The 11,836-nt window shown below is 45.5% G+C and overlaps 1 protein-coding gene across 2 annotated transcripts; it reads right to left on the bottom strand.

Moving 5' to 3' along the window:
- Positions 1 to 4,565: 4,565 nt before the first annotated feature.
- On the bottom strand, positions 4,566 to 10,752 carry PTGR3 (prostaglandin reductase 3). Of its 2 annotated transcripts, XM_052704033.1 has the most exons (3): positions 10,577 to 10,752; positions 10,204 to 10,337; positions 4,566 to 6,321 (listed from the first exon to the last, which is right to left on the bottom strand). In XM_052704033.1, exons 2-3 carry the CDS (start codon positions 10,314 to 10,316, stop codon positions 5,397 to 5,399), a joined length of 1,038 nt encoding a protein of 345 aa, XP_052559993.1. In that variant the 5' UTR covers positions 10,317 to 10,337; positions 10,577 to 10,752; the 3' UTR covers positions 4,566 to 5,396. The 2 variants fall into 2 exon arrangements, with proteins under 2 accessions (XP_052559993.1, XP_052559992.1); XM_052704032.1 differs by lacking the exon at positions 10,577 to 10,752 and having other exon boundaries at positions 10,204 to 10,478.
- Positions 10,753 to 11,836: the final 1,084 nt, after the last annotated feature.

Below are 11,836 nucleotides of genomic sequence, written 5' to 3'. Positions count from 1 at the left end.
GCAGCTACTTGCCACTGCGTTGTACATAAAATAAATTCTGGGCATGCTAATTGCCATTCAAGGATGTTCTACCTAATTTTTGACAGGTTTGTTTTTTTTTTTTTCTCTCTATAGACTACACTGTAAAAATTGTAAGTAGAATGTGCTGTTATGGTTCAAAAATCTTTTAAAGAATATTTTCTGGTTCCTGAAATCCTGACTCCTGCAATGATGAATATTAAAGACTTTAATGAATGTACTAGAGGAAAAAAGAAAAGTAGCAATGTAGGCACAGCTATTTATTTGGAGGTAGTAGCAAAAAAAGCAAAATACATTCAGTTATGTACATATGTATACATAAAAAATATGTGCATATATACATATACAAAAACGTATCTCAACACAGTAGCTCTTCAAGTCATCTCCCCCATCTCCAAGAGCAAACCTAACTGTAATTAATTGGTATACTTCTTCTATCTGAACTCTATTAGTGCATTAGAGTTAACTAATATATAAGCTTCCCCCTCACTGCCCTGCCAATGACCTTAAGCTTCACATGGTAGGAAGGCCACTTGCTGTAGAATAGAAAAGTAATTTATCCACCATGATTGTTCAGCCCTGGCCCCTCTGTAAAACAGCGACTGACAATTGTGCTGTATTATGGATGGTGCGTTTGTGGCATGTACAATAGTGTGCAGAGCATCAAACTCACTCCCCTGAACACCGCAGGCAGGCTTTGAAAAGTGAGCCTAGAAAAGATGAGGCCACTTGCTGAGCTATGGGCCTCCATTTTCAAATGCCTTTTTTTTCCCCAAAAAACATTCCTTCTTTTTTTTTTTTTTTTTTTTTTTTTTTTTTTTCCCCCAAAGATAGAATAATATTGTTTTCTCAGCTTAAGTAAGAGCACCAAATGGTTTTCCGTTCAGGAAAGTGTATCATTTAAAAAAAAAAAAAAAAAAAAAAAAAATGGTTACTTTGCTTTTTATTTTACCTGGGGTTTCCCTGCTTCTCTCCACACTTCAGGATTTAGCATATTCCCTCAAAACATAATAAATTTTGATTCTGTAGCTTAAGGGATCCATCAGTTAAAATGTTAGTCTTTCATCTTTATTACCCTCCCATTAAAATGAAAGAAACCGGGACACACTTCAGTTTAGAAGAAGCAATTTAGTTGGTAATGTCCTTACTACTCAAGTCTTTACAAAGAGAGAAAGTGCATTATTGCTTATATTTCACACATCTATCTGCATAAGAAGCAACTAAAGCTTTCAGACACATACGATGTTAAATTTAATAATATTCTTTGATTAGATTATTTTATTACAACATTTTTCCATTACCAGTCATTTCCCGTATGCATTTACATTCATAAAACCTGCAGGTTTTTCTTTGTTTGTGTGTGTATATGTATTTCTAAAGCAAGGAAAGACTCTCTCCTTTGCTACAGCTGTTAGGCTGGAAAAGAACAGATTAATAACTAGCCACCACGTAGAACTAGGTTTCCCTGAACGCCGCACCAGTAACCCTTTGCTATAATGAGGACACAAAGAGGCTCACATCAGGCTGCTCCTCTTCTTCATAACTCAAAAGCGTCATAGTGGCAATAGCCTCTAGTGCTATTTGTCTTTAGTGCAGTTGTGACACTTCGGCATGATCCATAATTTGGCAGCTATTTACCGTGACATTTCCCTTCAGTGCAGCCATAACATTCAGTGAAGCCATTATTTGCTTCCATTTACCATATAAATTGTATTGTTGTGCATGCATGCTAGCAGCTACATTAGGTACCTGAAAATGAGTAAATCTTGTAAAATAGATACTAACAGCTATTCAGCAGTGGAATTTCTTTACTCAAATGGAAGTAGGAATACATGTACTATCTGCAAACACTACAGCAAACTTTTCCTTGAGACTGTTAATTATTTCTCTTTATCTGACATGGGAGAAAATGATGTCTGCTTATGAAACATATGCATTTAATACGTTTGTACATCTGCACGTGAACAAATATGTAACAAACTATTGCAGGGTAGAAATCTAACTAATTCAAAAAGGTATTAGGAGATTCCAGCATAGCAATTAAGTGGGAAGCATATCTGCAAAATGTGCTGAGGATTGCAGGCCAGGAGAGAGTGAGTGAGTACGTGTGTGTCCGTGTGCGCGTGCGTATGCACACATGTGACAGGCTCAGGAAAAAAGCCAGCTCTTCATCTATTTCTTTGTTGTTTTTCCATGGAAGCATATGTGTGTAGGGAAAGGGAAATTCTGTTCTTAGCCTCAGCAAACAATGCCAAATTCCTCTGTAGCAAATTCATTTAGAAAGGTAAAATTAGGATGTAGTGCTAGCAACCACATCTCAATGAGCTGCTATTATTAATAGTATTATTATTTAAATCCCTGCTCTCTACATATAGTATACTTAGTACTTCCTAGGCAAATGTATTATTATTTTTAATCATTTAAGTACCCACTGTGCACACAGCTTTTAATACACCTTTTTTTGCAAGCATATTAAGTGTATTGTTATTAATCCCTTGCTGTGACTCTACAGTATTTCTTTTCCTTGTATGTTCAATGTCCTATCATCATTTAAACCTCTCAGTGTGTGCATGCCATACACATTTTTCTATCCATCTAATATTTAAACATTATTTAAATCCATCATAGCTTACTTATTCAAAGTCAGCCCTGCTCCCGTAACTCTTTGTAGAATATACTTTCAAATAAGGAGGAAAAGTTGGCTTTCCAAAACCCCCTACATACCTAAAATTATTATGCATCTCAGTAGAAAAGCCTTATCTATGTGTTTCAGAAACAATTCCACCCTCTTCCCACTGATAATGCTTTCTTCCAGCAATCTGTAAGTTTAACAAAAATTCACTCTTCATTCTGGACTCATTCAAGGAAGAGCCATCTCATGTTTAACTTGTGTTGCTTTTTAGCTTTACTTAGGCTTTTGATGAAAAGGACAAGCCCCCCCAGTGGCCATAGCCCAACCCAAACACCCAGAAAGGTTACAAAATCAGTACCCCAGACATACAGGTTCTGCATGTAACAAATTTCTACTTTTTAATTACCCTGTAATCAGTATTAAAGCGCTGAATAATAAGCCTGAAGCCAGAATTAAAGGCAACAAAATGTCATGTTTGAATACATGCATATATGTGGATCTTCCAAAGGTTCCCTTATTTTGTTTAGTGAAGGAGCCCAGGGCAGCTGTGTTGCTCAGTTACATATGAAGAAGCATATTAAAAATAAAGTAGAATGCTCTATGTCCAAATACAACTTTTATAAGAACAGCTACAGCCCTGCAAACAGCTAAAGCTATTGGAGTAACGATGCTCACAGCCTTTGAGCATCAGGATAGTTGGGTGGATGTTGGCATTTGGCATTTGTTACCCATGTAACTCTTCATTGCGTAACACAGATCTAAATAATATCTGTAGTTTTGCTTTGCTTTACTGTTTTTTTGTTTTGTTTTGTTTTGTTTTGTTTTTTAATCTGTATTTATTGACCAAGGGTGCTGCATCTTTGAACGCAAGAAGAAATTACGAGCTTGGGAATAAAACAGAACTTTGTATGCTCAAAGTACTCCTTTTACGTATGAGTGTTCACATCTTTCTAGTACTCAGTTGGAAGGCCAAAAATATCCTTTTGTTATGCAAAATACCTAAACGCCACTACATTTGTTATACTATAAAGAGGAAAATGATTTCTAACAGGAGATCTTAGTCACAACAACAACCCTTTGGTTAAAAAAAAAAACAAAACAAAAAAACCAAATACTCAAAGCATTTCAACCTTCCCAAAAATCCTCCAAGAGGACCTATTCAGACATGAAAAAGGAACACTGCTTTGCTGAACACTGTTCTTTAGGATGCTAATGGCATATGCACAAAAATGCAGAGATAAGAATGCAGTAAATCAAATTTTAAAATAATTTTCTCTACTGCCTGAGTAAAATGCAAGTTTTTCCAGCACTGCTTGAAAAATTTGTCATGTAAAATCAGTCATGAATTAAATTTACTCTGGCTTTTTTCCTCCAACCCCTAAACACTATCAGTCTATAATTAAGCTTATTACGATGTGTATGATCTTACAAAATTTCCATCTCTCCAACTGTACATAAATGTATATATTGTTTCAAAAGATGTTGCTGAAATGACATTTAAGATCTTAAACATTTCCCGTGTGGGGGGAAAAAAAATCTAGAGCAAGCATAGTTTAAAGTATTTTTTTGTTCTGGAAAATATTAGACTTCTAGATGGAATTCCCCCTGTACGTATCATTAATGATTTCTATTATGTGATGAAGAATTTTCAAAACTTTACCAAACCTTTTATCTGCACCCACTAGATCATCTATTCCTGAGCAATGCTCTTTGTGGCAGGTAATGTGACTGCAGATTTAAAATGGTCTACTTGTCTCTACAAGGGCTTCTGCAGAAGCAATATTCAGTAACAGAAGTAGCAGCCTGATTATGGGAAGTCACAGCAAGAATCATCAAAGAACTCTGCAATATAGAAATCATCTGCAAAGGAGCTACTCACCAAGAACCGTATCGATATAAAGAAATGCACGAACACTTAAACAGCTTTTTTTAATTTTATTAAATCTTAAAAAAATATACAGGGTCTGATAATATATGAACATGGCTCAAAATCCCCCTCCAATAATCTGTAATACTGATTAAAGGAGATACAGGGCAGTAAGCATTAACAGTATCAGACAAAAAGGCAACAAAATAATGTCAAAGTTTGTAAAGATTTAGAAAAAAAAAACCCCACACTTGTTTAGGGTTATGAATGGCAATTAAAAAAAAAAGTCAACTTAGTTTTCTCACTATTACTGTCATGTAATAATTTAAAATTTCCCTGAGTAAACAGGCAAGGAACATTACTGTGATCCATGATGCAAAATTATAATTATTGCGTTTAGTGGAAAAAAAAAAAAAAATCAAGAATATAGTTGTTGGTTTTTTTTTCCCTAAAATGCAACTCCTTTTATTTAGCCTTGTTCTATCAATTTTATTTTTAAATCAGGGAGTCAAAATTGCTGAAAGAAAAAAAAAATTCTGAGTTGAACTATATATATATAAAGTCTTATCAAACTACTCTACAGACTAAATCTGCCTCTGCATCAAGACTTATTCTGTCAAGAACAATGTTCCTGTCTCATGCTAGCATAAGCAACAGCATGAAACACAGGCCCATTAAGTCCATACTTCAGCCATGGGTTAAAACACTTCCAAGAAAAGAAAGAGAAAAAAAAATCAACTTTTTTTTAATTAACACCTTAATGCTGCTTTTTAATTTAATATCCATTACTAAGTTAAAAAGAAAAAGAATTTGTTTCTAGTAATTCTGAAGCATAAAGTGCCCATTTTCTCTCTTCTGATTTATATCATTGTTCTGTTTTTACAGCTTACTGTTGACAGAGTGAGGTAATTCAACTACAATTTTTCCAATGTTTTTTCCCATGTACATGTAATCTACAGCACGAAATACAGACTCCAAGCCAATGAACTTGCCCTCTGGAGACATGTCTCCAAGGTCCACCTCACAAACCAGTTCTCCTTTTTCATACATCTTAAGCAAGTGCTGCAGAGCCATTTTGTACTCGGAAAAGTAATGGTTCAAGAAGAAACCCTGGACGCTGGCAGACTTCTTCAACAGTTTTGCTGGCAAGAACTCTGCTTTAATAGGCTGGATGCCAGTAGGACTTTGGTAGCCAGTGATAAACCCAATAACTATCAGGCGCCCCTTGGTAGCCAAGGAGTTAACGGCCAAGTCAAACATCTTCCCACCAACAGACTCGTACACTACATCTACACCTTCTGGGTAGTCCTTCCTCAGAACAGATTCAACGTTTTCGGTTTTATAGTTGATGACACGGTCGCAGCCAATGGATTTCAGAAAGCCACTCTTTTCATCACTGGAGCAGGTTCCAATGACATGGCACTTGGCCTTCTTTGCGAGCTGCACAGCAAACTGGCCCGTCCCTCCAGCCGCTGCTGTCACCAAGACCTTCTTGCCTTCAGACAGCCCTCCCAAATTCTCCAGGCTGATGTATGCGGTAGCGCCACTTACCATCAAAGTCAGAAACTCGGGTTTCACAGAGGGCAGAGGAACTGCTTCTTTGGCAGGCACAACTGTGTATTCGGCAAAGGAGCCCGCCTTAACGTAGGCCACGGCTTGGCCCACTGAGTAATGGGCACTGGCACTGAGTCCTAATGCTACCACGTCACCAACACCTTCAAAACCTACATCAAATGGGGGCTTAACTGACGTGTCATATCGACCAGCTGAGTAGTTTATGTCAGATGCATTAATGCCGACAAATCTAGAAGAAAACAGAAATGTATTAACATGATTTATTCCTTATCAAGTCGTATGAGAAACCTTCAATTTTAATTTGTGGAATGCGTTTGGGACTTTTTTCGACTATTGGTATATCTGAATAATGAACACGTTACAGAGACTACTTCTGTTGGACTTATGTACTTTATAGTCTGTTACTGTAGGATTAAAGACAAATCTGCTGAAGGAAAGAAGAAAACTCTTACATTTTCCTCAATCTCGTTTGGCCGAAACAAAAACGACTCTGTACAAAATGAATGGGTAAAAACTTAATTGGTCACTTTATACAGGATGTGAAAACACTGAAGAATAAAATCTGCAAAGCGGTAAATACGTTGATTCTGGCAACAAATTTACATTTTTTAATATAATAATACTGTTAATGACTAACGATCATATTAACTATCGATGTCGTTTGCAAGGTCACATCACTGTGGGCAAGTACTTTTTAATTGATGGAGTCACTACAGCAAATTTGCCTTTTGATGCAGCTGATGTCAACGACGTATTTCTCCTGATATAAATGACGTGCCACGCAGCGAAACCACCTTGCGCAGAAGGACTGCAACTGTGAGGCCGGCGAGTGCCGCTGACCCCTAACAGGTGAAAATGGTGCCGACCTTTGTATTTTTTACAAAGGACGGACAGCCTCACAACTCTGCTAAGCACTTGGGGATGCCGCCTGAAAGATACGATCTAGCTTAACCGCAGAGGGTGTTTCAGCAACGCTGCTCTTTACAAAAAGCAAAGCGTCTTCGTACAGGCAGAGGGAGAGCGAGTAGGGAGGATTCTACTGAGCAGAAAACGTCAAAAAGAAACGCGCGCAATGAGAAGGGCCTGGGCCGCTGCTACACGTGGACGTGACAGCCTGAGAGATGCGCTCGGTACGGCGCAGAGGCTGCAGCAGTGCGGAAGCCCCGCGCTTCCCACTGCCGCTGTTCGCCACGGGCTCCAATGAAACGCGCGCGCTGCGGGCGGCGGAGCGCGCCGCGTGCTCTGCTTCCCCTCGCTCCCCATAGCACGGGGACCTCCGCCTCCGTGGCACGGCGGGAGCCCCGCGAGGCTGGGTGCCGCCGGCTGCTCCTGCTCCGCGCTCAGCACTCGCCGCTCCGGGGCAGGTAAACCGCCGGCGGAGGCCGAAACCTCCCCGCGCGGCTCCGGAGCGGGAGGAGAGGCTGCCCGCCCGCCGGGCTCCCCGCGGAGCCGTCCCCGCGCTGCCCTCGGCGCGGCCCGCCCCCCGCTTTGCTCAACTCCCCTTTGTAGGATGAAGCGCGGAGCAGCGCGGTGCCGGTCGCTCCGGCGCTCCGCTTCCCGCGCGCGGCGGCTGGATTAAAGCGCGTTGCCTCATTTGCTTCGTCACCGCGGCCGGCACGGAGGAGGCGGCGGGATGCGCCCGCAGTTTCTTATTTTGCATTTAAAAGTAGGAACGAGCAGAGCGTACAAGTTGAAGATCGGTTTGCTAACTTCTAAAAAGCGGAGCACAGAAGTTACCATTAATTACTGCGAGCACTCTGGGCAGGAAGACTCCCTTCGAATCGTCCACATTGTCCCGTTTTAATCTCTCACTGAAAACAGTTTTTAATTTAGGAATTTCTAAATTACTTCAGCATTGCAAGCTGTAAACCTGAGGAGGCAGAAATAAAAAAAAAAAAAAAAAAAAAAGAAAAAAGAAAAAAAGCTGGAGATGGGCTTTTCCCAACATAATTCTGCACATTGAGTTACACATCTTATTTCTGCTCAGCAGTGCTGAACCCTCTCTTTAGTTTGAAGACACAGTGCACTGTGATGGGGAACGCTGCTTCTATATCACAACAAAGCACAAGACACCTAAAGCAGCCCCACGGCACGGCACGCACTGCAGACAAAACAAAGCCATCAAGGGCAGTGCCACGCAAGGAAAACATTATTTAGACCAACCACTCGGCAGCGGCAGTCCTCCCCTTTCCCCACAGTGATCCACTGGTTCAAAAACTTTCTCAGCCCCTCTTGCTCCTTTTCTTCCATAAACTTTTCTCATCTGCCATCCCAACAGTGAGACACTAAAGCTATTTTGGAACTGAAAAGTGCCACTTCCCCAAGTGAATCTTGAAAAGACCACGTAACTGTAGGCAGCACCACGTCCTCACACCCTCTGGGCCCCTATCTGGCAGCGAAGGGAACCTTGCCCTTCGCTGCACCCTGGAAAACATGAATGGAGGTGGCTTCCATAGGGAATTTTTATTCTCCTGAACAAAATAGAAATAAATGTATTGCTTTAAATCAGTTTACATTAGAAAGAAATGCTTCAAAACTAGAAAAGATGGATTCTTCTTCTTTTAGAAAACAAAACAAAACAAAAAAAAAAAAAAAAAAAAAAAAAAAAACCACCACCCAAAACTGCTGGCTTAGTTTTTTCTCCAAAGGAGAAGAGGGAAAAAGTTCCACTTAAGAGCACCTCACTTTCAAGTGTCTATCCACATAGGGACTCGGCATATTTTAGTTTCTCATTCCCATAAGTCCCAAGCCACATTTTACTGTGGTGAACGAGAACTGTTTTGCATAGAAAGCTCAAAGCAATTAATACTATTCATGGGCGTGACTGGGACTAAAATGAACAAATTCACAAATGCACTCTTGGAACTCAAGCCCTTTATTGTTTTGTTTTTAATTTTATGGTCCTACCTATTAGAGAATGTACCACTGGCTTTGGAGCTTACATAAAGGCAGAGATTCATCCTGCTGGGATGGAAAAAAGCCTCCACAAGTGATAAGGGGAAAGAAAACTCTCTTCCTGCTGCAGCTTGCCTTTACAGCACACTTCTCAATAACACAATCCTCCGTCTTCTGTGAGAGTCCCCAGAAAATGATGATGAATACAAAGGGAATGCCACAGAATCCCAAAGAATACAATACGTACGGGCTCTCAGTATTGGGCTTCTCGCTCACCTCTCCCTCCCCTCCATCCCTACCCATGTGTGCGTGTGCATAATACACTGATGTGTCAGAACCCAATTCTTGGAGCAGCTCCTGCTTTGCCCCATGTCTCAGCCCTGTTACCATGAGATGTGCACCCAGGGAGCCCCCCCAGCAGCGGGAGGAGGGGAGAGGAGAGAGGAGTTACTCCGAGGCGTGCAAAAGAGTTATAGATATGAAACACTCGTGGGACGGGGAGGGCTGGGAAGCAGTGACATGGCCCAGCCCCACTGCCTGCCCCGAGCCCACAGCAGGAGCCCAACGCCAGCCACTGCTGCCTGGCAGCGGTGGATGCAGCAAGCCTCAGGCGTGGAGGTTTGGAAGAAATTTGGGTCCCAGAGGAGACGCCAACGCCTGACTAAAGTGCCTCTACGGCAGCTCCTGTAGGAATGCCCTTATCCCTCCCATACTGCTTTATCAGTGCGTTCACACGGACACACGAACACACACACGCACCCTCGCCGAACTTTTGCTGCTGTTTGCAGATCGATGAGATGCGCACCAACACGCCCGAGCCGCACTGCACTCCGCCCGCCCGGCACCACCCGGGCGCGCTGCTCCCCATACAGCACTCGGCCGCCCAGCGGCTCCCCGCACCGGAACGCCACCCCGCACCTCCGCTGTCGAGCAGCGCTCGGGCGGGTGGGCAGAGCGCGGGGCTGGCGGTGCGCCCGTTCCAACCGCCCCCGCCGCCGTCCCGGGAGCCGCCGTCAGCGGCACCCCGCCCCGCCGGAGGAGGAGGGAGGGGGAGCGTCACCCGCGCGCACGTGGATGGGCCGAGCGGGCCGCGGCTCCGGCCGCTCGGTAGAACGGCGGCGATAAAGTTAAACGAGCCGTCGCCAGATGGCGGCGGGCGCGCCTCGGCCGCGTGGGAGGGCGCAGGCAGCGAGAGGCTGGGCGGGCGGAGGCTCACCTGTTCCGGACGAGGAGATCCCCGTCGCCGGGCAGTGGCACGGGCACGTCCCGCCGCAGGGTGACCGCCTGGCGGAAGTCGGGGCTGAGCGCTGTCACTACCAGCTTCTTCATGGCGCTGGGGATGGACGAGCCCTGGAAGTCCAGGAAGTGCCGGGAATACGACATGTCCAGGATGGGCCGCCCGCCGCCCGCCGCCGAGCAGGCGGGGCCCGGGGCCGCCCGCCGCCACCAGCAGCGCGGCGCCCGCCTCCAAATCATGCCCGCCTGCGGCGCCGCGGCGGGGCCGCCCCTCCCTCCTTTCCTTCCTTCCTTCCTCCCTCCCTCCCTCCCGCAGCCGGGGCTCGGCTGGCTGCCGGTGTGCCGCGCTCTACCTCAGCTTAGGACTGCTGGCGGGGTAGCCCGACCCGGCCCACTCTGCGCTTTACGGAGACGTTATTGTTCTACGAAAAATAAAGCGAAAATAAGAAGCGGGAAGGAGGCGAGCTGAACGATCAGCGCGATACGGCCGGAAGAGCGGGGCGAAGTTGCCGCTCCGCTCCGTGTTGATATTAGCCGCCGCCGAGCAGCCGCTGCCCGGGGCGGAGCTCCGCCCCTTCCGTGCGAAACGTTCACTTCCGCGCAAGGTGCTACGAATCAACCCCGAGCGGGGTGCGGGGTTCGAAGGGATCCCGCTCGTGTGGCGGTCGCGGGGACGTGCTGCTGTCCGGCTGCGCGGAGCAGAACGACGCTGCCTGCTCCGCTTGGCTGCCGGAAAAGCTCTTATTTTTCTTTGCCTCCTAAAAGTTATCGTGGGGCACGTCTGGGAGAGGGGAGCAACGCGGGGGTCGGGAAGTGTTTCTGTCGGGCCGCCCGTCCCGACTTGGTGCAAGCGTGGGTAGGGAGCGATGGAAAAGGCAGCGTGACAGGCGTTGTACCCCAGTGCCGGAATCCCCTTAGAGAGCTCCGCGCCGCTCGTTCTGCGAACTGGAAGCAAAAGAATAAAACTCCCTTTTGCTCTAAAGGAGAGGCAAGCCGCAGTTCGGAGCTCTTTCCCTCAGGAGCCAGCCGGACAGCTCGCGTGTCTGCCGTCCTGACGGGAAGGGAACTCCTCTTGCGGGACCGCCCCAGGCACACCGCTCCCAGCACGGCGCTCTGCCGGCGTCTCGGAGCGATCCCCGGCCGTCCCCCCACCTCCCGGGTGCCGTTCCCTCGCTGCTCGGCCGGAGCGAACCCCAGCCAAGTTGCGGCGGGTCCCGGCGGCGTGCGCCGCACGTGAGCAGCCTTTGTGCGGCGCCGCGCTGAGGTTTCGCTTCTGTCATATTGTTTAGCTTTGGGAAAGGAGGAGGGAAAAAAAGAAAGAAAAAAAAAAAAAAAAGAAAGAAAACAAAGCAATTAAAAAGATTGACAGGTATGGGTTTGTGTGAGACCTATTTGTAATTGTCAGGGTGACGTGGGCAGCGGAGGAGGAGTAAGGCTGCGGCAGGAACAGCGGCTCGATGTGTCTGTCTATCAGTTGAGGCTGTCTGCGGGCGCCGGGACCCGAGCGTGTGCTGTATCTCAGTGCAAGGCGCAGGGAGCGGAGCGGGGCGCGTTCTCTCCCAGGAGTTTGAGGGGGGGGGGAGAACAGTGCACGTTAATCGCTCCCATCCAGT

The sequence above is a fragment of the Tympanuchus pallidicinctus genome, unplaced genomic scaffold (assembly GCF_026119805.1).
Source record: "Tympanuchus pallidicinctus isolate F22 unplaced genomic scaffold, pur_lepc_1.0 scaffold5, whole genome shotgun sequence".
Classification (NCBI taxonomy): domain Eukaryota; kingdom Metazoa; phylum Chordata; class Aves; order Galliformes; family Phasianidae; genus Tympanuchus; species Tympanuchus pallidicinctus.
This window is presented reverse-complemented; position numbering and strand designations above follow the sequence as displayed.

Excerpts from the sequence above, each read along its gene's own strand:
- PTGR3 (XM_052704032.1), bottom strand. The coding sequence starts at position 10,463 with ATGATTTGGAGGCGGGCGCCGCGCTGCTGGTGGCGGCGGGCGGCCCCG. Across the intron at positions 6,322-10,203 it reads GATCTCCTCGTCCGGAACAG|ATTTGTCGGCATTAATGCAT; the intron begins GTGAGCCTCCGC and ends GTTTTCTTCTAG.